Source organism: Nanorana parkeri, unplaced genomic scaffold (assembly GCF_000935625.1).
Source record: "Nanorana parkeri isolate BGI_ZX_2015 unplaced genomic scaffold, ASM93562v1 scaffold206, whole genome shotgun sequence".
NCBI classification, from domain to species: Eukaryota; Metazoa; Chordata; class Amphibia; order Anura; family Dicroglossidae; genus Nanorana; species Nanorana parkeri.
In genome coordinates this window covers 1,283,540-1,309,787 of record NW_017306474.1, presented here as the reverse complement: position 1 = coordinate 1,309,787, position 26,248 = coordinate 1,283,540, and the positions used below count along the sequence as shown (strand labels likewise).

The 26,248-nt window shown below is 40.6% G+C and overlaps 1 protein-coding gene across 4 annotated transcripts in view; it reads left to right on the top strand.

Annotated features, from left to right (window-relative positions):
- Positions 1 to 26,248, top strand: part of TRPM3 (transient receptor potential cation channel subfamily M member 3) — a 522,236-nt gene that overhangs the window by 325,520 nt on the left and 170,468 nt on the right. For all 4 annotated transcript variants that reach the window (XM_018555656.1, XM_018555654.1, XM_018555657.1 and 1 more), the window contains exons 2-4: positions 20,266 to 20,345; positions 22,109 to 22,313; positions 24,092 to 24,305. In XM_018555656.1, the coding sequence (XP_018411158.1) occupies positions 20,266 to 20,345; positions 22,109 to 22,313; positions 24,092 to 24,305 (499 nt within the window). The remainder of the gene's footprint in view (positions 1 to 20,265; positions 20,346 to 22,108; positions 22,314 to 24,091; positions 24,306 to 26,248) is intronic.

Below are 26,248 nucleotides of genomic sequence, written 5' to 3'. Positions count from 1 at the left end.
CCCCCCAGAATCCCACAACACTGGTGGTCAATGGCATTTTAATCACCCCCAAAACAATCCCACAGTCATTGTCGGCCAATAGCATTTTAATACCCATCCCCTCCCTCATCACTGGTGGCTGCTTGTTCTTTAAATCTCCCCCAAACAACATTGGTGGTCACTGGCCCTTTAACCCTCTTCCCCCACAAACACATTTGATCACCGCTTTCCTGCCCTGCATTCAATCATTAAATTGTCAGGCTCACCAATGTCACATATTGATCAATGGCGAAGACAAATGTGAGTTTACACAGGGGGCTTCCTCTGCAATGAGTGTCTACTAATGCAAACACACTGAGGAGAATTTATCAAAAGTGGAGCAGACAAAATATGCAGCAGCTGGCAACCAATCAGCCTCTCTCTTTCATTTTCAAATCTTAACTGAACAGACTGAAGACAGAAGTGTAGTTGCAATGCACCGCTGCTCCAGATTTTGTCTGCTCCAGTTTTGATAATTTTCCCCCACTGTCTCCCACTATAATGCTTTTGGTACCAAAGCTAAGTTAGTATTTTTCTAATTTAGTCACAGCCTGCTAATGTGCATGAGGCCTAAGAAAAGCAAGTGCATTAAAGTTAGATTTAATAGTGAAATTTCTTAGGTAATATTTAACACACTTTATAATAGAAAACCTGTCTCAGTATTAAAACATCTACACACATCTACACAACAATTTAATGTTTTGGTGGACGAGCACACCAAATATTCATTGGAAATTGTATTTGTTAGTCAAAAATAATAGCCTCCGCCATTTTGCTTAGCACTGTGCAGCTGAAGCGTGCTGCAAAACAGCTACTCAGCCCTTGGCTATGGAACTGAACGTGCCTAGGGAATGCTGGCCCCAGCACTTCCTGGCTTGACTTTCTGGATAAGTTGGGAAAGAAAAATCCACATGTGAGATCACTAGCCTCAGTGGATCTCTCACCAACAGGATGTAGCTGCTCGTCCAGGACGTGATATCCCCGCTGTGATGTATCATACTGTAGGCTGCTGAGATGAATGTCTGAATAGCACCGATGCAGCAGACCGGGTCTGTTCTAATGGGAACACACTTCCCTTGACAGTTCCACACAGGGTCCAATGTTCCCCTTGTGCCAGCATCAGCCATACACAAAGGTCCTTTCAGTATGCTGACTCTCCCCGGACTGAGCGCGCCCCCAGAAGTCCAGCCCATTTCTCCTGCTCCAGAGCACAGCCTTTTGGGAATTGTAGTATTTACAGCCCTTCACAGCACAATCTCCTCCTGCTGCTGCACCACGACTCCCATGAGTCTCTCTGAATTACAGGCTGCACAGTGGCAATTAACTATTTACAAACAGAAATATATCTGATTCTGTAGCAACTGATATAGGGGCTACACATGGATTAGGTGTACTGCTCAGTGACAGTTATACAGAAACAGTTACTATTTTGTTTTTGTTGCTCTCAAATCACAATGCCTTGAGGACACACAAACACTGTACTTTTAAATTAGTTCTTGCATTTTCAAAATGTTTCTTCTTGGGGTTCTTTACATATAAGCAGACACAAAGGGTGTTCCTTGGTGTTGTGGACTAATGACCAATAACATTTTAATATGCCATACCAGTTCTCAGCAACATTGAATGTAGGTCATATATGCTTGTTGGAGCACTATGAATTACTCAGTGTGTCTGTGCCCTAGAGCCTGCCTTAGGCTTCATGGAATCACCGGTATACCACTGCACAGTAAATCCTTTTTATTGCGTTGTTTAATAAAAAATGTTTTGGAAAATAAAGCTGCCTCTTGAATTATAGAATTCTATTTAAACATTGTAAACATTTTCAGAGGTTTGTATGAAACAAGAATAAAAAGTAAATTAAGAGAATTTATTTTTTTCAATTAAAGTGGTACTGTTTAGTTTACATGGTGGAAACAATTCAAAGTAAATAAAAATAGAGGACAATTTTACCCTAATAATACACTAAGGGGTCTATTCACGAAGCTGCCAAAGGATCTAGCCGTAGCTTCGGCCGATCCTTCGGCTAGCTTCGGACCCAGGACCCCTTCGCTTCAGTAGCCCGTACAGCTCCCGTATTCACAATAGCCCGTACAGCTCCCGATCCCGGCCGAGCGGCTCAGTCGAGCCGAACGCATACTGCTGTTTCTTTTTTTCTTTATTCTGACACGGAGCGATGTAGAGAATAGAGAATAGCATTGTACCCGCCCTCTGCTGCAGTTCTCCATCAGGTCCATCAGCAGAGGGCGGGTACAATGCTAGTTTACTATTGGCTATTGCAAATTGAAATAGCCAATACTAATGTAGCAATGTATTTCAATGGGAAACATTTTTTTTTCTCTATTCTGACATCGCTCCGTGTCAGAATAAAGAAAAAGAAAGACACAGCAGTGTTTCTCTCCTGGGCGGCCGGACAAAAGGAAACTATTGGGCGGAGCTAGCTGTCACTGCTAGCTCCGCACAATCGTTCTCTATTTTTTTTTTACTTTTTTAACTCTTTTTCTGTTCAGCTCAGTCCCTCTGAGGGGCCGAGCAGAACAGCCGAGCCTAATGCCGCTCAGCGGCATTCGGCTATTCACTCACTGCTGTTCGGCATCTATGAGAATAGACCGAAAAGCAGTGAGTAGCCTGCCGGAGGGTTGGCTCAGCCGATCCAGATGTTGGATCGGCTGAGTCGAACTCCTATTGTGAATAGCCCATACAGCACCCCTTCGGTTCTACTGAACCGAAGGGGTCCTGGGGCCGAAGCTAGCCGAAGGATCAGCCGAAGCTACAGCCAGATCCTTCGGCAGCTTAATTAATAATATTGCTAAATAGCTTCACTGTTGCGTGTAGTTAGAATGCTTTGTAAATAACAACTTTGTGCCTCACTTCTACAGGTAGATTGGTTTAAAGTCTTACTTGAATTCCAGGAAAAAACTCCACTTACAGTAGTACTGCCCCCACACTGCAAAAGTTGAATGTCTGTTTAGTTCAAAGGTGCCTGGGAAATGGACTTGTACTTACCTGATCCTGATCCTGACCCTAACTACACTTCACTGGTTGGGGGCCCTCTGACATAATCAAGTACAATGCAGGGACCATAGACTTGCATTATATGTAAGGATGCCAAGGGACAGTCCACAAGCCAGAGCATAGGAGGGAGAGGTGAGCTATGTGTTTATTTATACATCATTAAGTATATTGTTTTATGTGGCCAGTGTAGGTACTTAAATTTGACTTGGTATCAGCTTTTTGCAGCCCCTGTACAGTATAGCACAGGCCAGGAGAGGAAAAAGTAGCCTATCACTTATGCTGCATTACTTATGTGCTAACAAAGAATATGCTGATAGGGGGAGAGCACAGACTGAGTGATGAGCTCATTAGTGTGCTGCTTCTCTTTCACTGTCCAGTCATACCCTGGGTGAAGGACAAGCCATGTAAGTGTTACTTAACTGCAGCAGTGAAATGCCCCCTGCCCTCCCAGCCAGGTCTGTGCTTTGTGAAAGAGCTGTATAAAGCTTAGGACGGAATGGATAGAAATACAATTCCTTTTGTAGATAAGACATCTCTCATATACTGTATGTATGTCAGTCTATGTATTTAGCTGTTTGCCCTGAGTTCAGTTTTAAGCACTTCTGGGTTCCAACACAAGTTGACTACTATTACTTTTGGTAGGCACCTCTTCCACTATAGTGTCCATATTAGTCATTGAGGAGCTTTCAGTGCACTGAAGTATGGCCTAGTTTCATAGGTAGGGTTAAATCAGGTATGGGCTTGTAATAAACTGCAACTAGCCTCAGAAGGGTTCCCATAATGGGCTTTCATGGCTAAAAAAGATAATATGCACTTTATGCTATATGAATAACAGAAATGTATGTACAGTATGCTGTTGAAGCACAACAGTGTATACTATTTTTCTATACAGAGAATTAGAAGGTGTTATTACATTAATTTTTTTACAGTAGACTAGTAAAAAACAGTGAGCTATGTGAGCCAACCATTCTAAGGCTCAAGACTAACATGTTAAGACCTATATGAATTCATTTCATTGAACGTCAGCTAATGAAGCTTTGAGGCTTCAATTATCCACAGCTTAATAAAAGCCCTAATCTGTATTAAATGAAATCCTTCAATAAATCACATGGAAACAATGTGTAAGTAATAATCAACAAGCCTTGTTACAAGAGCCTGCTGTGGCAACAGTAATGGAATGTACTTTGTAATCAGATTCCACAAGGTTTAAGGAAGGCAGTCTGTTTTCTAACAATTGCTACACTACACAATCGGCGAGCTTTCTTACAGGCAGCACTCTGGTTAGTGAACAAGGTCATTTGTTAACTTTGGAAGGTCAGCAGCTATCACATGGTTTTTAAGGCATAATTGTTTTAGGTTATGCGCAAGTTATTTAAGTTGGATGGATAATTTGTAATACATAAAATATACTACACACTTTAAGCCTTGTGCCTTCCTTGAACATTTTTACTGCCTTCTACCATGGCATTAGATATAAATTCACATTGTTTACTGCGGTTCAAAGTACATTGTATTTTTTTTATCAAGTAAGCTTACATCTTTAATAAATACAAACATTTAAGATAAGTATACATAACACAACAGGTCTTTCAGGCTTTTATCTATTTATGATCACCAATGGGTAAATTCTTGTGAGACTTTTCAGTTGTATGCTTAATTCTGCTTGTATATATCACTGATTAGTCACTAAGGGGTCTATTCATGAACCAGCTGAAGAATCTAGCCGTAACTTCGGCCGATCCTTCGGCTAGCTGCGGCCCCAAGACCCCTTCGGTTCATTGGAACCGAAGGGCTGCTGTACGGGCTATTCAGTATAGCCCGTACAGCTCCCGAACTTGGCCGAGCGGCTCAGTGGAGCCGAAGGCATATGCCGTCGTCAAAAAGAAAGAAGAAAAAAAAAAACTTTCGCCATAGTAATGCATTGCTAGATTCCTATTGGCTATTTCAATTTGCAATAGCCAATAGCAAACTAGCTAATGCACCCGCTCACTGCTGCAGTTCTCCATCAGGTCCCCACTAGTGATTGACAGCAGCAGAGGGCGGGTGCATTAGCTAGTTTGCTATTGGCTATTGCAAATTGAAATAGCCAATAGGAATCTAGCAATGCATTCCTATGGCGAAAGTTTTTTCTTTTTTTTCTTTCTTTTTGACGGCAGCAGAAGCGCCGGCCTATAGAAAACAGTTGGGCGGCGCTAGCTGTCATTGCTAGCTCCACACAAAATTTCTATATTTTTTTCTCCTTTTTTAATGTCGAACAGCGTTCGGCTCACTACGCTTCAGGTCGGTCGTTCACTCGGCTTCCTACAGCAACTTAGTGAATAGACGCCTAAGTCTGAATAAACCCAGAGAATGTGGGAGTGGCTACCAGATATGTTCATATGTTTGTTTTTATATAGAGGAACATTGTCCCCATGATACTACATCTGATATCCTGATGCCATACACGCTAATTCATGTAATCATTATACAGTAGCTAACTGCCAAATCCCATATTTACAGCATGTACACAAAGTTACAAAGTTATATTTAACCCTTGCACATCCCTCTCCCACCTGCCATGTCATATCCCTTTCCTCTTCCGGGAGTGACCGTCTGTGCTGGTCCAGCTCCTCTGCCCCTCAGTCATGGGAGAAGTGAAGGGAAATACTATAGAATGTCACTCGAGTGACAGCTCTGAGTCTGCTAGGACTGCTGACATCACATGCCATACGGCAGCACCCATCAGCAGTCTCACGGCTTTTGGATGTCACCCTCCGGCACCCATCAGCAGTCTCTGGGCTTTTGGATGTCACCTGGCGGCACCCATCAGCAGTCTCTGGGCTTTTGGATGTCACCCGGCGGCACCCATCAGCAGTCTCTGGGCTTTTGGATGTCACCCGGCGGCACCCATCAGCAGTCTCTGGGCTTTTGGATGTCACCCGGCGGCACCCATCAGCAGTCTCTGGGCTTTTGGATGTCACCCGGCGGCACCCATCAGCAGTCTCTGGGCTTTTGGATGTCACCCGGCGGCACCCATCAGCAGTCTCTGGGCTTTTGGATGTCACCCGGCGGCACCCATCAGCAGTCTCTGGGCTTTTGGATGTCACCCGGCGGCACCCATCAGCAGTCTCTGGGCTTTTGGATGTCACCCGGCGGCACCCATCAGCAGTCTCTGGGCTTTTGGATGTCACCCGGCGGCACCCATCAGCAGTCTCTGGGCTTTTGGATGTCACCCGGCGGCACCCATCAGCAGTCTCTGGGCTTTTGGATGTCACCCGGCGGCACCCATCAGCAGTCTCTGGGCTTTTGGATGTCACCCGGCGGCACCCATCAGCAGTCTCTGGGCTTTTGGATGTCACCCGGCGGCACCCATCAGCAGTCTCTGGGCTTTTGGATGTCACCCGGCGGCACCCATCAGCAGTCTCTGGGCTTTTGGATGTCACCCGGCGGCACCCATCAGCAGTCTCTGGGCTTTTGGATGTCACCCGGCGGCACCCATCAGCAGTCTCTGGGCTTTTGGATGTCACCCGGCGGCACCCATCAGCAGTCTCTGGGCTTTTGGATGTCACCCGGCGGCACCCATCAGCAGTCTCTGGGCTTTTGGATGTCACCCGGCGGCACCCATCAGCAGTCTCTGGGCTTTTGGATGTCACCCGGCGGCACCCATCAGCAGTCTCTGGGCTTTTGGATGTCACCCGGCGGCACCCATCAGCAGTCTCTGGGCTTTTGGATGTCACCCGGCGGCACCCATCAGCAGTCTCTGGGCTTTTGGATGTCACCCGGCGGCACCCATCAGCAGTCTCTGGGCTTTTGGATGTCACCCGGCGGCACCCATCAGCAGTCTCTGGGCTTTTGGATGTCACCCGGCGGCACCCATCAGCAGTCTCTGGGCTTTTGGATGTCACCCGGCGGCACCCATCAGCAGTCTCTGGGCTTTTGGATGTCACCCGGCGGCACCCATCAGCAGTCTCTGGGCTTTTGGATGTCACCCGGCGGCACCCATCAGCAGTCTCTGGGCTTTTGGATGTCACCCGGCGGCACCCATCAGCAGTCTCTGGGCTTTTGGATGTCACCCGGCGGCACCCATCAGCAGTCTCTGGGCTTTTGGATGTCACCCGGCGGCACCCATCAGCAGTCTCTGGGCTTTTGGATGTCACCCGGCGGCACCCATCAGCAGTCTCTGGGCTTTTGGATGTCACCCGGCGGCACCCATCAGCAGTCTCTGGGCTTTTGGATGTCACCCGGCGGCACCCATCAGCAGTCTCTGGGCTTTTGGATGTCACCCGGCGGCACCCATCAGCAGTCTCTGGGCTTTTGGATGTCACCCGGCGGCACCCATCAGCAGTCTCTGGGCTTTTGGATGTCACCCGGCGGCACCCATCAGCAGTCTCTGGGCTTTTGGATGTCACCCGGCGGCACCCATCAGCAGTCTCTGGGCTTTTGGATGTCACCCGGCGGCACCCATCAGCAGTCTCTGGGCTTTTGGATGTCACCCGGCGGCACCCATCAGCAGTCTCTGGGCTTTTGGATGTCACCCGGCGGCACCCATCAGCAGTCTCTGGGCTTTTGGATGTCACCCGGCGGCACCCATCAGCAGTCTATGTGCTTTTGGATGTCACCCGGCAGCACCCATCCGTAGTCTCCGGGCTTTTGGATATCTATACAGGTTTTTCCAGGTAATTAACATGCCTAAAATATGTTGTTGAAATGAATGGTCTGGTGACAGGGCCTCTGTAATGTTCAGAGAGTGTAACAACGCACCAATATGTATTTTAAATATTTTAGATTGGCAAGACCTACAAACAAGCATAACAATAAGAAGTTAGAGGTTCTCCAATATCTCTAATTTCCAGACAGGAAGTCTCAGTCTCGCTGCTGCATTCTTCAAACAATAAAAATATTCAAAATACTAAGACCAGGGAACCTATTCTATAAGCTGTGATATGTGATTTGCCTACTTATTATAGTGTATTAAATAATAACATCACATGTGATCATGATGGTTGATTAATTCAAGAAGGAAATGTTTCATGCTTTATTTACGTAAGTAATGTATCCCTTGCAATCTTAATACCAGATTTACAAAGCTTTATCACTGAGTAAAATAGCTAATTTCAAGTGTTAAGATTGCTCTAGTGTTTTATGTACTGGTCCAACACTATAGATTAGTGGATGTACCATAATTAGCCTGCCCAGTGGGAAATCATACTGGACAATAAATAGATCGCCTCTACTGTTCATTTTAAACTGACATTCGAGTTAGAATACGTAAAAGCAGTTTAAACATTTTGAAACTATAGTAAAGTCCCAAGTTGTAAAGAATTTGGGAGGTAAGGGATTCAACAAAGCTGCCCTACACCCTATTATAAATGAAAGCCATTGTGAAAAAGGTCTAAAGATAATCTACAGATTATTTAACCCAATGGCATTCATCCAAAACATTCACATTAAGTAGGGTATTTTGGTATATCTTGACAAACAGTAGTGTTTATGGTGTGTTTTTTTCTGTGGACTTTTTAATGCAAACAAATATGGAATATAAAGTAATAGACAGTACTATCTTTTTACTTTCCACGAGTAGCATTGCTATTTCAAAAGAGTACTGTTGCTATTATTAGGTGAAGACAGATAATCTGACAAATCTGGCATATGTCAGAAAGACTGGAGTGACATTGAGGACTGTTCAGTAAGCCCGGTTTTAATGTTAAAATGTAATGTTTTTTTCATGTCTTTTCATGTATCCTGTCTATGGCAACCTTTACCATGGCAGAGTCACTTTTAAGGAAAACTATACTATAATTAAATGTCCTTTAACATTTCATTCCACCCCTATTAGTGAAGTCCAGCTAGTAAAATAATTACCTTCTGTTCCTGAGATCTTCACTTCATTTTGCAGCAATTGACCAGCTCCTACTGCACATGTGTCCACTCACCCCATTCATTCCTATTGCTCAGTCCATACTTCTTTAAATGACAGGGCAGCCATGCGTATAGACCAGCCTTTAATATCCATCCCTTAACATCCAAACCTGCCCTAATGCTTTATGTCCAAACCTGCTTCTCCATCATGCTAAAGTGAGCAGAATGAAGCTGGAACATACTGGGCCTGAACCTATTTTTTACATCTCAGCAAATGAATAAAAACTTCCCTACCTCTCTGGAAAATGTAAGTGCAGTGGGTAAGGTTTGGCCTGCTAGCTATGGAGCTCTTTAAAGAGAAGTGATACTCCTTACAGTTTGGGATAGCTTCAAATGTGAATATGTGTTTTGCTCATGCAGGCCAATGCTACATGTTCACTTTAATGTGGCCCTTCAGAGACACATATACTTACATTATTTCACTCTATTAAGCCACCAGTAGCAAAAGTGTAAGTTAAGATTTGCCAGAATCATAGCTTACACTGGGGTATGGACTGAGTCATTGACATTGAGTCAAACGCTCCTTCATACCAAGGGGTGCCAGGTATTTCCTCGGGCTCCTAGAGCTGAACAGAGAATCTAATGAAAAGTAAGTCTATACTGGGAATAGGGGATTAAAACAAGCCTGTTGCTTTAGGTTTAATTTATGTAAAGCATTATCTATTGATTGTTGGATCTTCCCATGTTCTAATATTAAGAGCTCTGCCTAAGACAATGGCAACATTTGGATGGTGATTAAACAGCAAATTATTTAGAAAACATATATCTTTATTATATATCTTTAAATGCATGAAAGTGTTATCTACATATTAATTTTTCAAGATCTGCATAACTACAAATGTGACAATGACAGATTTTTTGACTAATCATTTATGCACTAAAAGGTGTGCCTCTTTTCCCGACTCAGTAAGTTGGGTGATATGCTTTACTTTTATATAAGTGAACAGAAGTCAGTCATGCAAAGTGCTGATTTGAGCTTTGACTTTTTGGGATTGACTTGCTAAAGGCAAATAGGCTGTTCAATATGTACTTTGCAGGGAAGTTTCCCTTGGTGAATGTGGTGAAAATGTACTTTGCAAAAAATACCCAATCATGTGCAGGGAAAATAAAACAACAGTATTTTGTTTGCACATGATTGGATGATGGAAGTCAGCAGAGCATCACCACATTCAGTAAACTAAGGGAAAGGGTCCCCTCCAAAATGCAAATGTCCTTGTCCAAATGAAGTCTATTTGCCTTGTAAATTGACTCCTTTGGCTCATGTATTGTATTTTCAATTGTTAAAGAACAACATCATTTAAAGTCCACATACCTAAATACTTACCTTCAGCCCCGCATCCATGATCTTTTCTGTGAGGCCCTGCCTGGCATCAAAAGACCCCTGGAGTGGGACTGAATTTGATTGGGGGAAACTTTAGTGCTTATTTATACCATATGTGTTGGGTTGCACTAGGCAGCCTTGCCCAACACAGTCCCAATGCTCAGCGGCATTCGGCTATTCACTCACTGCTGTTCGGCATCTATGAGAATAGGCCGAACAGCAGCGAGTAGAATGCCGGAGGTTCGGCTCAGCCGATCCAGATGCTGAGCATGTTCGGCCGACCCGAAGCCATGCGAAGCAAGCCGATGTACGGCTGATTTCAACCGATATACGTCTGAAATCAGCCATACAAGCCTGAAGTGAATAGCTGAACAGTGTTCGGCTCACTTCACTTGGGGTCGGTTGTTCACTCGGCTGCCCTCGGCAGCTTAGTGAATAGACCCCATATGTGTGTTCCCCTTGGAAAGGTATTGTTGTCAGATTTGAAATGGTGTCCACTTTGAGGGCATCTCTCATCACATCCTGTTCTGTCTGTGGGGATGTTATTATCTTTCCATTAGAACAGAAGTGGGAAATTCTCCCTCACTTCCCTTCTGTCTGACATCCATAAATGATAACTCAGACAGCAATGCAAACTTTTGTCTCTTAGAATGTCAGTTGTCATCTTTTATCCCATTCTTTTAACTCAGTTGTTATGCTTAGGGAAGTTCCTAGTATAAGCAGGCAATTCATTCAGATTCTCAGTATCTGTCTATGCCTGGGCATGTGAATGTTCAGAAATATAGCATCACAACTACTGTCCAGTTTCCACATGTTCATCTTATAACCACTGCCAGTGAACACCAGCAATGCTAATGGTTGCAGCACGGTGAATGACGTTAAGTCCCCCAACTGGTTTGCCCGTAAACACACTAGATTCATTCTTTGCAGATTAACAATACCCTTGTGTGTGCAGATTCCTCTGCTCTTTAGCACACTGTGCCCTTTTAAGAATTTGCTTTTTACAGCTAAGCTTTCAGAGGCCAGTACACCTTATCACACTTCCACATGCTTTCTTTCTGGACCAAAAAAAAGCAGCTTGTCAGGGCTTGTGCCAGTTAAATCCAAGCTCGCAGGGGATTTGTTTTTCTTTTGGCGTCAGATTAGATGTTCAAATCATGCAGTGTACTTGGGGGATGCCATGAATGTCTGCGGAACTTTTAATGAGGCTAATCCCACAGCAGTACATTCCAAGTAGCTAAGGGGCTCAGGTGCAGTGTGGAGTCTGCCATCAGTTCAGCAAGAATGGACTGGCTTGTGCAGGGGGCGGTCGTGTTATTTGAATAACGGTCAGCAACAAAGTACCATGGACAACACACACTTCAAGGGACTGACTGCCTTTGGTGCTGACAGTGCTTGCAACACAGGTAAAACATCTCTTTTATGAATACTAACACATGCAAAACAGGATGGTAATCGTGGGCTATGGAATAGTAGATTAAAATAGTTTTGACACTAAATCAAAAAAGTAAAAAAGTAGTATAGCAATATCTTCTTTAAGGAGCAACAAAAAATTTACTTCGGAATACTAGAAAATGGAATTTGTAATTATAGCCAAATCAAACAGTTATTATATTACCAATTAGGCTACTTACACCTTACATACCCTCTGAGAATAATTACTAAAAGAGAAAAGAATATTCACTTAGAATTATGAAAGCTCACTTAACTCGACCACATTACCTGATGCTAACAGGTCTGAGACAGTCAAATACAATATTGTATTATGTGAGATACAATTGTAATGGATAACCTTGAAATATTAAAATCTGTAAATGCGTGTATAAATTGGGATTGACACTCTCTACATGAAAAATTGCTTTCAATGTAAGTGACTAGATTAGCATCTCATCACAATTCACAGCCTTTACTACAATTATGATTCACACCAGTCTTCCGTGTAAAAGCAAGATTATTTTCTAATTACTGAACTCATTTCCAACTACTTATGCTGTTTTGCTAAGGAGCAGTAGGTAAGAAACTACTAATCATAGAAAGCCAGCAAACATATTCTTTAATGTGTTGGTCTATCTGATTACATATAATATTAATGGATTGTTTGGTAGGCCTATACACTGTAGACCTGTTTGTAAAGTTTGTTGATCTGGCAGATCAAACCAATTCTTTGTATGACATACTTATATGTAAATATGTTTAGCAGTTCTTAAAGTATGATGTTTTAAAAGTAATGTAAGGATATACATATTTTTGGATGAATGAATTGATACTTATATGACTATTGCTATGTAAGAAACAGTGTCAGTGCTTTCCCAGCAGAAGTTAATCTGTATGCCTGATTTCCTAAAGTCAAGGTCATGTTCTCAGTGATGGTGAACAATTCTCCCTCACTGTCAAAAGCATGCTGACTTGCTCATGTATCCATGTTCATGTATGTATGCATTGGCACACCTAATGAGTGCTTGAGCTGTGGGATGGAGCTTGGTATGTGATCAATTCAATAAATAAAAATAGTTAATTGTTAGTTATTTTCAACCCAAGGCTTTGTTTTAAAGGTGAGAATATATTATGTAGAATATAAAATAAACATTTAAAAAAGTATGAAATAAACTTTTAATACATCTCTCCATTTACCCTAACGTGTATTTTTTTTAAACTTCATTCATTCGTTTCAGTCAGTCATTTCACTTTATTTGAATGTGGAATGCTGCCTAATCCATATTTGTTATAGATTTACCAATGTGTGCATGCATTTTTGCAAACTTGCACCCATGTGCCACTATTTAAAGGGTAATTCCATTTTGATGAGGAAAAAATCATGCAGAGCTAATTCATTGCAGGGAGTTTCCAAACCTTTCCATTGATTCATACAGTTATTTCTGGAGTTAGTGCTGTTTGTTTCATTATATTCTTTCTGAAGCTTGTTGTTAAATGGGAGGATCAGGATTAAATTCAACCACCTGAGCAATACCAAGGATGTGATAACAAAACGGCAGTGCTGGTATCCCTTTGGTTGTGGATGAGCCTTAGAAAATATCACATCAAAAGGGATAGCGCTATTTCAGAGGCTGCCTGGAATTTAAGTTCAGCACAGACTTTTAGGAAAAGCATGGAGTCATTCACACAAACAGGAAATTACACTACTTTAGAGGTGTTTTCTGCACATATTGGGGAGTAAAGGATTGAAATTTTTAATTTTTTGACAACTTACAGAAAATTACAGCATCTGCAGACTGAAAGGGAAATTTTAGTACCGATAAATTGCACAATGGCTTGTGCATACATTATTTTAGAGAAAGTTTAGCTTTCCTTTAAGAGTCATAAGAGTACCTTATTTGGAATTTATCAAGGAAATGCCTGCCAGCAGTGAACAGAGAAATGTCTTGGAAGGGCACACTTGGCTCATGCACAGAATAGTTAGACACACAAATGCACTTATTAGCAGTGATTTAGGACTTTGAAGTTGTAAGCTGTCCAGGCAAATATTCACCTCTGGCATTATGAAAATTCATGATTTTTTTTTTAGTTTTCAAACTCAACTAACAGAGTTGTCACCATGTATGTTGCACTAAACACATTGGCATTCATTTTTAATGTGTTGCATTGGTGTGCATTTTTTTTCACAGCAGGAGCCAAATATTTTATTTTGTATTGGTGTTAGTCTGCATTTAAATGCAGCATGTCCTATTTTTACCTAGAACACACCAGTGTGTTGATGTAAACTGGCCACATTGAAAACACTGTTATCGTGCTTATTACCTTGAGCCTATGTTGAGTAACACTGGGCAATGTACATGGGGTGAATGAGCCTGAAAGACCTGATTTTAATACTTTGGCCTTGATTTATCAAGCTGCAATAGTATGCAAGGTACCTTAAAGTGTATCTAAACCCAAAAACAAAAAGTTAGTATATTGCAGCCTACCAATTTTAACCTGGTGATTCAGCCAGTAATACACATGTCTGAGGGTGTCTCTACTCTATAGAGGATTTAAGGTGGGCATACATTGTTTCCATTCAGAAATCATACACAAATGATCTTTCGAATGAAAATTGAACAGTTGATGGTACAGCACGGATTTTCGTTTTTGTTAATGTGAAGAACATTTTTCATAAGGTCGGGTTGGAAAACTTTTCTCTGACCGAATTAAATTCGATGAATCAGTGGGGTTTTCAATCGTCCAAAATCTCCCCAAGAACACAGCACATGCGTAAAAGGAAAGCTGCCTAGGTCAAACTAATGCTTTCTCTGCATAGGTCAGATTAATATTTCCGTCATTCATCAAAAATTGGTTGGTTACTATGGCTAACCGAAATCAACATTTGACTATGCTCGATAGGGAATTCTAGGTATAATCGAGTGAGGGTTTGTGGCAGAAGTGAAACCTTTCGAACGAAAATCGTACAATGTATGGCCACCTTAATGGAGCCACCCTTGGACAGCAGAATTGTCACCCTATGGAGAGGGTGGTGTTAGGTGCTAACACTTTTAAAGCAACAGTTTTTTTTATTTCTTTCGGGATTTACATAAATGAATAATAGTGACCATTGTAAGCACCCCATCAGTGTTAAATGGTTTGTCTTAACCCTCTAACTGCCACTTTTGCAGGAGAGTGTGGCTTGTTAGGGCCCATTCACACCATAGCATTGCGTTAATTGCACAAAATTATGCGTTTAGTGCACACTATTACACAACACCCCCAGCATGCAGTACCATGCAATAGACACATTGCCATTCATTTGAATGGCACCCCAACGCTCCTCCCAGTGGCCGTGTATTTCAGGGCAACAGTGTGTATAACGTGTGTATAATGCAAGGCATTGAAAAAATAAGTGCATGCATTGTATGTATTGCGATACCACTTGTTGCACTGCGCTGCAACATGTTTTTCAAAAATGTATTGTTTAAACCTGGAAATACATAGTGGAATACTTTAACATTATCAAGTTTTAATAATTGGGGTGTCACATTAATTAATAGAGGTTGTAACAAGGAAGATCATATTATTCAAACTTGGTACATATATCAAAATGTTTGTTTATCTCTTAATAAATCCCATTAGAAGTTCAATATTTGGGATACTAGCATATTTCCATATTTTGTCTGCAAGCTTCGAGCAAAAGTGATCCAGGAATCATAATAGTATAGCTTAGATAACTGTATGTTTTCAGTTTTTAAAGAAAAGCAAGAAACAGAATTTGTACCATGGGATAGCTAGTAGGAAGCCTCCAACAAAAGATACGCTTGGCTGATAAGTTGAGCTTGAAAAGAAACAAACAAAAAATAAATAAATACATAAATATATATATATATATATACACCGTATTTTTCCGTCTATAAGACGCCCCCATGTATAAGACACCCCCCCATTTTTCTTACCCATAATTCAGAAATCCCTTTATTCAGCCTCTATTGCATCACTGGTTTCTTCTTCATCACTTTTAGTTTCAAACATATCAGTTTCTTCAACTTCTGTTGCATCACTGCTGTCTGCCATGTCATTGTCTATATATATGAGATCATCCTCAGTTCCATCCATGGCATTGCTGATTCCACATTTCTTGAAGGACTTCACAGTCACCTCTTGTTTGACACCATACCTTTTAATTTTTGCAGAGTATGACAGCCGCTTACCGGTATTTACTAGTATTTTTTCTGACATTTTTATGGGCTCAGAATGCTCTGACATTACTGCTCCCTGTCGCATCTGGGGCACTGCCTACACGCTCTTGTCATCAGATGACGTCGGGTACCTAAGGCTCATGATTGGAGGGAACCTGTTAGCTTGTCTCTGCAATTGGACATTTCTTGAGGCTAGTTTGCAGACGTATCGGCAGTTTCGCAACCGCGGTTCTCCTCCTGACCACTGTGCATAAATGCATAAATCCCAGGAGCTCCGTATGCTCCATCAAATGACAGCTGCCTCCTAACTTTTGAGTTTTTCTTAGTTACAAAGAACTGGAAAGCTTTTGTCTGATCCCCAAGAGGGTCAATTTTAGCCATTTAACTATTGCAGCGGTTGAGCGAGTTGTTGTTTAAAACGGTGCTCTAATTTAATGGAAAGATTCTTCGGACCAATGCTTGATTGTTTTACTTTTCTTAGGAAAAGATTGCAATCGGTTCATTGCTCACACTATGAACATTGCAACAAGACTTGGGAGACTGCTACAGTCAATCACTGCAGAGATTGTTTTGAGGAAAAATAAAAGTCAATGTCACCTAAAAGATTTAAATGTCCATGCGCAAACTTATGATTACAATTGTATTCCCATTTCAAACCATAGTAACTAAAAGTGAAGCTTTTAAGTGTATAATAGATTCCTTGCAATAACCATCCCTACACAGAGGGATATAACTTTTGGATAGTAATATTCAGCTGATTAGTCAGAAATGAAATGTAATTTCATAAACTGGCTTACAGTATATATTTTACAGGCTTTCTTTGGAATCCTAATAACAATGCTCTACTTTCAACTTTTTCTTGTTCCTTCAGGTTTGCTGTATAGACGTGTATCAATAAATTCATTGGTTTTAAAATGCCAGCCTGATATTATGTGCATAATAATAGCGCAAGTTAGAATACCAGTCTACCATTGTCAATAAAGTTTTTATCGGAGGAAATGTTTTGCAGTGACATTCCCTTCTATACAAATAGAAGCGATTGCTACAGAAACGTGAGACTCTGCTCAGCACAAAACTAACTGTAAAGAAGTGTGGTTAAAAATATTTTTTTTAAATACAAAGTTTCAGAAAGAAGACAAAATCCAGTAATGCATGCATGCTGCACATAAAATGGTAGACTTACTAAAGGAGTAGAGAATGTTCACTTAGCTTAACAAATACAGAGAAGGGAATTCATCAAAGCTGGAGCAGACAAAATCTGGAGCAGCTGTGCACAGCAACCAATCAGCTTCTCTCTTCAGTTTGTTCAGTTATGATTTGAAAATTAAATAGAGAGGCTGAACAGGTTTTAGTTGCATTTATTTACAAATACATATGAAAGCCACACTGCCATGTCAAGGCACCTCTGGTAAGTGTCGTCCCTAACTCTAAAGTAGCTGAGCTTCTCAACTATGGGGATGAAAGCTCAGGTCTGATTGGTCACTGTGAGGTACAGAATGGCACAATCTAAAAAAGTGTTTATTTAATGTATATTTATTTTATAATTTAAAGGGACTCACCTAGAATGGCAGTGGTGTGTGTGGCTTGGGGCTCATTGAAATATGTCAGTAATGGAAAAATGTAAGGGACATCCAAATGGACATTGCACAATATGAAGCTGATTCAGATCTCTATCCAAGTATCAGCTGGATGGCATACACCATCCACAAGGAATATGAATTTCCCCTTGACAGCTTCCTGGATATGGCAATAGGCCTAGTGGTTAGTACATTTGGGCTCTGTGACATTTTTAGAGCTTTAGAAACCAGAAGGTAGCTTTGTGGTATCATACTGATTTAGCAGATATTGGGGGTTGATTTGCTCAAATAAAATTTGGATTTTTCTGTTCATTTTGGAAAGTGAATGTTAGTGAAAAAGTGAATGGGTGATTTACTAAAGGAAGAGAGACAGTTCAGTTAGGAAAGTGAATGTTCATTGAGCTTAGTAAATAAAATAAATATGTGTTCATGTCAATTGATATAGCCAAAGCCCACACATTTGTTGTTTTTTTTAATTCTGGATTAAATAAAGGAAGGGTTGTGACCCTTGTCTTTTTTTGCCACCTGGGTTCCATTGGAGAGATTGCCCATCACTTCCTATCTGATAGCCACAACAGGAAGTGAGGAAAATCATTGGCCATCTCCAGAACTAGTGTTCCCATTGGAAGATTTGGGATTTCTGTTCTCTTTTGCTGTTGGTGATAACGGTCAGCAGGAAAAATAAAGAGGGTGAATCTCCCTAACATGACATAGGCAGCAATAAAAACCTGACCGAGATTCTAGTTCCTGTCCACTCTATTCAAAACTACATAAATGTTGCCTTTAGTTTTACCCAACGTGCTAACAAAAATCAATTTTTCTGTCCCACATATTTGTCCCACATATTTGTGAACCTGTGAATACAGGTTCACAAAACATTCACTTTGCTGGGTGAGCAGCCTCTTCTCCTTTAGTAAATCAACCCAATTGTCTTCTGGTTTATTAACAATTCACTATTTTACCAGTGAGATTTTATGTTTACTGTGGTAAGTGAGTGTAGCCAGCTGTATAATACATTTGACATCTTTTTGTTCCATATCGATTTTACAGAGAAAAAAAGAGAACATAAAATAGGCAAATTAAGTCCTCTAATTTACTATTTGCGCCCTGTAGGTAGGATCTTTATTGTTTTCCAAGTGTTCAAATCCTGGTTCAAATTGTTTGATGACTTATGTTTGCATGCTGGAGAGTAAACTGCATAGCAAAACACTGTGTACACTGTGGCGGGTGCATAGTACTGTCAGGATACTCTTTGGGTATGCGCATGAGATTGATGTACTGGTGTATGTACATAAGCTTTAGTAAACCAGGCCCATTGATGTTGCTGTAGCCTGTTTTGTTTTTTTCTTCTCATAAATATAAGATTATAAATATGCAATCAAAACTTTGGCTGATGCAAGTATGGCAATGGTTCTAGGCACTGTCTGGGGTGGGTGCGACTTTCTTATTCAGCCATGTTGTCATGTAGCAGAAAACATACCTTCAGCGTATATGGATCCTACACTTGGCCTGCAGTCATTAACAGTGCCAGTCCTTAATAATACTGGTACAAGGAGCCAGTTGCGGGCTAGAAGACATTAAATGCCAGGGCTGTTTTTAAATTACAGTGCAGCACTCTACATACTGTATAACATGTCAGTGCCAAACGTATAAAAACAGGTGTTTTTAGGAGTGTTACAAATGAATACAGTAATGACGTTGAGGACATACTAAGCAGGCTAGTATTGATTCATCATTCCCTTGTATAACACATAGGCTGTGTTTCAATTACCACATAACATTGTTTGAAGTATGTACTGGTAATAATAAAGGGAATTGAACATTAGTTTATCCAGAGAAAACTCATATCTCCCTTCACAGCATCAGTATGTCTAGAAAGCCTAGAGCGAAATAAAAGTAAGAATGCAGAAAAGAAAATTACTATTGTAAATGTTTCTTGCCGAGTCCCCCCCTGGTTATGTAGAACTCATTCTCTTTTTTAGTACATTTTCTAGTACAAAACAAGTAAACGTAACAAATTTAGAAATGTATACCTCACCTGCCCTTTTAAACTCCAGTTTAGTCAACTACTACTTTTGAAAAACTTTCATTTACTTGCTTTTGTTTTGTAGTTGCCCATGCAGGCCTTGTCAGTGGTCTATCTGAAACTGACTGCTAAGTGGGGCAATCTGCATTTACTATAATCATAGCCTCCATCATAATGCATGACATGTCACCAAAGATGAAAGTCCTATTTCAGGGGATGATTGTAATCTGACCTCAAGCTCTGTACACGGGTCTGGGAAATGTAGTGAGCATTACCTTTGCAATGACTGTAAGCAATATACATTTCAACTATTTAGTCATTCTGGCCAACTGCAGATATAAAATGGATGGATACAAATAGCTCATGTAGTGTTATACTTCTTAGTAAAAAAAAAGTTCAAAATTGGTATGCAGGTACCACTTAACAACACAGTCTTGAATATACTTATCTACTTAAATATTTTTCCTAATGTAAGGAGGGGTTAAGATGACATATTTCAAGCCATTCTTTCTGTGCATTATAGTAGTGTAATGGGGACAATGGAGTCAAAGACTTGTAGTACAAAAGATCATAGGTCTGGAGTAGGGACATAATAGTGTCTCTGGTTGTACAAAATACATCATGACTGCGAAGACTAGCAAATCAATATGTTATACATTTTTTATGGGAGTTGAATTATTATTTAACATTAACATTCAGTATCTTTGCATATAAGGTACATAACTATTCTATTCAGTTTCTTTACTTTTACTTAACCTTAAAATGCTGACTTATCTTATATTTTCATCCCTTTAGGCCCAGAAATCATGGATCGAAAGAGTATTTCACAAGAGAGAATGTGTGCACATTATACCCAGCACCAAAGACCCCCATAGGTAAGTAATTGTATATTAAAAAATGGTAACTGTCACTGAAGGATGTTTTGCTCTTTTAATCTATTCAAGGCAGCGCTTCTATTGGCATACCTTTCCACAATCACTATGGTTTGCCTTCACATTCCAAAAAAAGCTTTTGACACTGCTTACAAACATTGATTTATCTTATAAGCTGACTGACCAGGTTTCATAGATTCCCCCATTAAATACTTACATTTTACTGCAATATTCACATAAGAAGACTGATATGGAAGACAGTTGAAGATCAAGGGTTGTGGTATGAATCCCATTTTATACTGCCCTTAGAAGGTGTCATAAAAAATTTCTGATTCACACACTACGCAGCCAAACAGATGACACACAGATAGCACCTAATTAAGCAAATCACTCTTATGGATCAGCAATACAGATCATTGTCAATGTCAGTGCTCCAGCTTTAGCCTCCTCATTAAACAATGATTTAGGATCATTGTGGGCAGGGAGCTGCAATGCTATGTTTGGAACAGAGTGATGTTTCTGATTAGCATATTACAGTAATTAATAGTTAAAAACATTTGCTAAAATCATCAGTATAAGCAACATGCATTTCTGTTAAAGGAGAACTATGAGGTGAGTAATTTTCACTCAACCTCATAGTTCGAGCCGACGTGTGACCACATATCGTCGCTCGCTCACTTCTCGGTCATCTCCCTGCAGAGAGTCGTGACTGTCACTCATGGCTCCCTGCAGGGATTCCCCCCTACCCTCTCCGATCCTCCAGTGCTGACTGGCGGAACGGACGGGGGGAGGGGCGGGTACAGCTGACTCTGCCTCTAGATGGGCAGATCTAGCTGTCACTCACGCAGCTGGGCTGATCTCGACAGTAATGTCGGGATCCTCATGGCTGTAGCGGTCTCAGTATACCGCGAGCTGTAGCTTGTGATATACTAAGCTTTGGGTCACGGGAGGACTCTTGTATACTGTATGTCCTTCTGTGACCCTTAGGAAAACTATGGGGAAAAACACTTACAAATCAGTGTTTCTGTAATCTCAGCATTGCATATTAATTATGGTACATTTGAAGGAAAATGCTGATGTAATTAATTATTTTGATTTAGTAGATGATACAGTTATTTCAAAAGAAATATAATTTTGGCATTTTTTTATATGTGCTATATATCTACAAGCATGAACGTTTGTTAGATGGAAGAGGGGAAACAACCAATGATAGTGTATTGTTTATTGTGTTGCAGCTATTATGTGACTAGCATGTTTGTTGTCTGGTAGTTAATCACCAGGCATGTGACCGCACCTTAAACTCCCTCAAGGAAGTATGGTTTTTCTATGTGAGACATTCCTAGATTGTAGCCCCCAAATTTGCCTCACCGATTTAGAAAGTGAAGGGAAATCCAAAATATTGCTGTTATCACTAGAAAATGAGGTGATTGAAATCTTCCAGTGGAGAAACCTGTGGTCCATAAAACTAACAGGTTTGGATACACAGCAAATATAAGTCTAAATGCAATAAGCTTTTAAAAGACTTGCATCATGAATAAGAACATCCGTGTTGACATGAAATTGCATTCTACAGAGTATTTTAAAGGAGTATAATCCAAACACAAGCACAAACATTGAATTTGATAGATTACCCACTACTCAGCATAGTGTAAATGCATTACACAGCACTGACAGTGTCCTGAAAACGTGGTTATCTTTTCTTCATTCTGCAGAATGCTGTGCTGTCATTGTGAAACACTGAGTGTATTGTTTTGTTTGTACTGTAGGTGTTGTTGTGGGCGGCTCATAGGCCAGCATGTTGGGCTGACTCCAAGTATATCAATCATCCAAAATGAGAAGAATGAAGGCAGACTGGGTCGTAATGATGTTCAGTCAGAGAAGTGGTCAGTCGGAAAACATACACAGCTGAGCCCCACTGACGCCTTTGGCACTATTGAATTCCAAGGAGGGGGGCACTCCAATAAGGCCATGGTACATTTGCATTGTTTGTTCTTGAATTTCTCTGCACAGTGGCAGCCTGCCTGCACACATTCAGCTTATGCTGCTGCATATTCTATATCCGAGGTGTTCCAAACAGTAATTTACAGATAAACCTAACTGAGCCTTCTATATTCTAAACAAACACAAAAACTGTATCACCAGAAGAAAAACTATTAATCACCGGCTAGCACAGAAAAATCTATAAATAGCCCTAAGGCACTCCATACATGCAATCTTGTCATACAGACCTGTATCTTCCTAAAACAGGTACTCAGTGGCATAGTTGGCTAGATTGTGCTTGGTTTTTAGTACCATTGGAAGGATAGTTATATTTTCAATATCCACTATCTGCATTCACCCATGGGTCTACCTGATCAGGTAAAATTCATCAACATCTGGATTTCTCCATACTTCAATGGATATTCCATGTCGTTGCAACATTTGCTATAATGGTTACTTGGTGGCTTGTTGTAAACTAATGTTGTTTTCAGATGGTGGTTCATTTATCAGTGAGTCCCTATGGTTACTCAACTATATTCATATTTGCTGCACATTCAAGGAACAGCAAGTTAAAATGTTTAGGTGAACACCTTCATTCACCCTTTGCACCTCTACTACAACCAAATCTAGGCTTGCAAACATGTCTGCATTTGGCCATATTACTATAGGCTAGTTCTTGTTAGCTCCAAAATAGATAATTGACATGCAAAAGGGGCTTATGAAACATGTTCATCTCATGTTTGAGAGATTTTCTACACTGTATATAAAGGTTTGGTCATCCTTATGGGATAGACTTGCGGAATTATAAGGTATACTGTATTTTCTCATTTTTATTACATACATCATCCACCCTAGAAGGGTTAATAATAAAAGAAAAACTAGTCCAAAATTAAGTAATAAGGAAATGTTTAAACATTATGACACAGAAACGTCTTAGTTCTGTGTTCTCACTTCTTGATTTTATGGCTTCAAGCAGGGAACTTGGTCCATATTTTAAATCAGCTAGGATTCTAGGCATCGTACGCCATCTTCCACTGCCTAGGCATTTATCCATACAGATGACAGCAGCTACAGTTAACATGATAACTGCTGTTAGAAGTATGATTTAAATAACAACAAATATGCAGTATGTGCCATCTTTCCTATGTATAACTAAATTAGGTGTTCCAGTTGTCAGGGGAATTTTCCATCTGATTTTGTCCCTCCATATAGGGATAAACTAGAATTTAACTCTCCTTCAGCTCCACAGTGTTAATGAATTAAAATTGTAATATTAACCAGGTTATTCACAAAAGGGTGGAGAGTTTGGAGAAGTGAAAAATCTAGGCCAAAATAGCTGATTTGGAAACATTCTCCAATTCAGCTCATTTTCCAGTTCAGCTATGGTGTCCTAGATTGCTCACTTCTATTGCCTTCTACAAACTCTTCACCCTTTTGTGAATAACCCTGTAAATGTTAATATGCGAAATTCACATTCTTGTTTTTCTAGCCCGAATAATGACATCCTGTCAATATTTTAATATTTTAGAAGATTTCCTGGCAATGTGTAAAACATGACATCTTCATCTAATTCAACTTTATATTGACCTATTTAAAACCCATGCATTAGACAACCAATGTAATACAGAGCCGAGTGATAAGATAACAAATTTTTTCATTCATACCATTGTGTTCTATGTTACAAAATATTTTGTGAAATGTGTATTATATGTATTATTTTTCTATGTGATTTATTATTATTATTTATTATTATTACTTCCTATTTACAGTATGTGCGTGTTTCGTTTGACACCAAGCCTGACCTGCTGCTGCATCTCATGACGAAAGAGTGGCAGCTAGAACTGCCAAAACTTCTCATATCTGTTCACGGAGGCCTCCAAAACTTTGAGCTCCAGCCAAAACTGAAACAGGTCTTTGGGAAAGGCCTAATCAAAGCTGCCATGACAACAGGAGCTTGGATATTCACTGGTGGAGTCAACACTGGTAAAAGAAAAATCTCACTATATGGTATACTGTACATCTACACCATTAAAGTGATATTTTTAGCTTTTAAGCTATTTCGAATGCTGATCAAATCACTTAAAATGGATGCTGCTTCTTAATGTTTAATAGTTTTAGATTTGTGCAGAATCAGCTGGTCCCTTGAGCACTGGCCCTAATATACTGTTTTAGGTAGGCTCCTTTCCTTCTCAGGGTCCTATGGAGCCACCTTTGCAAGTGCTAGTATGCTTTGTGTGTCACCACAAACACACAGGCACAGCAAGGCAAGCCTCGTCCCTGCTCCCTCCTCCTATCCCCTCTCTTCTCCCTTCTCCAAGTTAGGGATGGGCAGCTGCTGATGATGGCTCTGTCCCTTGTGACCTCGTGAAAAGTTCAGGGAAGCTGATTTGAGAGAGTTGGAGCCAACTGCCTGGAAACAAGATGAGGGTAAGTGTTTGGGCATAATAGAAAAAATACCTTGCTGAGCAATGTATGTTTGTTTGAGCATTCATAATTGGGAAACAGTTTGAGAGTTTAATATTACTTTATCCTCTTATGGTCCAGTAGAAAATCCAAAAAAGTAAATTCCTGCTGGCAGCCTGCCCATGCATAAGTACTCCACATCTAATCTGTCTGTCTCTTAAGGTGCCCATACACCTGGCGATTATCGTACGATAATCGCGGGTTATCCCGCGTTCGTACTATAATCGGCAGGTGTATGGGCATTGTGTGACCGCATGTACTGTACGGTCGCATGACTTTCGTCTTCCTAGCACGCTGGAAAACCCGCCAAAAATCTTCGGAAGATGAAAGCAGCAGAGGCCGGAGTGCGCAAGCGCACACTGCACGCTCAGCATTGCAATCATCGGCAAGCCCTCCCCTCAGCGGAGAGAGAGAGAGAGAGAGAGAGAGAGAGAGAGATACAGAGGGGAGTGAGGGAGAGAGAGAGAGATACAGAGGGAGGGAGGGAGGGAGGGGGGGTAATTCATGTTCACAGAGCACTTTGCAGCTAATGGTTACAAAAATAAGAGAGGAAAAATCAGTGTCTTTGCTTACTAAATTGAAAGTGTAAATGGTGACTAAAGTAAACCTGCCATGAGATAAGTATGAGAGCTGCCACCACTATTCTGTTGCTAAAAAATCTAGTTGCCTGGGTGTGTCTGGCTTTGATGCTTCTAATCCACAGATCTTGAATGAGCATGCTTTAATAAGTGTCCAAAAAAGTGTCAGAATTCTTTATATCTAAAGAAAAAAAACTTGCAATCTCACAAGCAGAGGTCATTAATAGCAGCCGATATAATTTTCTCATGACATGTTTATTTAAAATTGGATAAAATGAGGAAGCGTTAAAAAAACATCAGGTTTTTATAGCTGGGAAATCCACATTTTGACAGTTGTCATAGGAGCAGAAACAAATGGAAAATCATCCAATGGGTACTGATCTGGTGTTTACTATCTAAGAGGGGATTTTCTTCCACTTCCTATTGTATCTCTGAGACAGGAAACAAAACCTGTTCAATAGAATGCTAACCCTATCACACACGTTTCCAAATGTAAAAAAAGCTTTCATTTTCTACGTATTTTAAAGTAGAACATTGTGTCATTACCAAGGTCATTCCTAGACAAAGCCGTTAAAAAGGATGTTTATTAACTAAACAGAATAACAATTGGGCTTTAGAGGTATCATGTGACACTGCTGCACTATTTTTTTTATTAAATATAAATTCTTTTTTCTTTTGCAAAAATCATAATTAAGTACAAGAAAATAAATAAAAACATTCCCCCAAATTCGACCGAACACTTTTCTAGAAACCACCAGGCTTATCAGCGACATCAATAACAAAGTAGCAGCCACGCTAAAAATGAAGAGATAAACCGGGTACATTAAACTACAATGTGTTTAGATCCTATTGATTGGAAGTGCCGATGGATCTATACCCTTATGT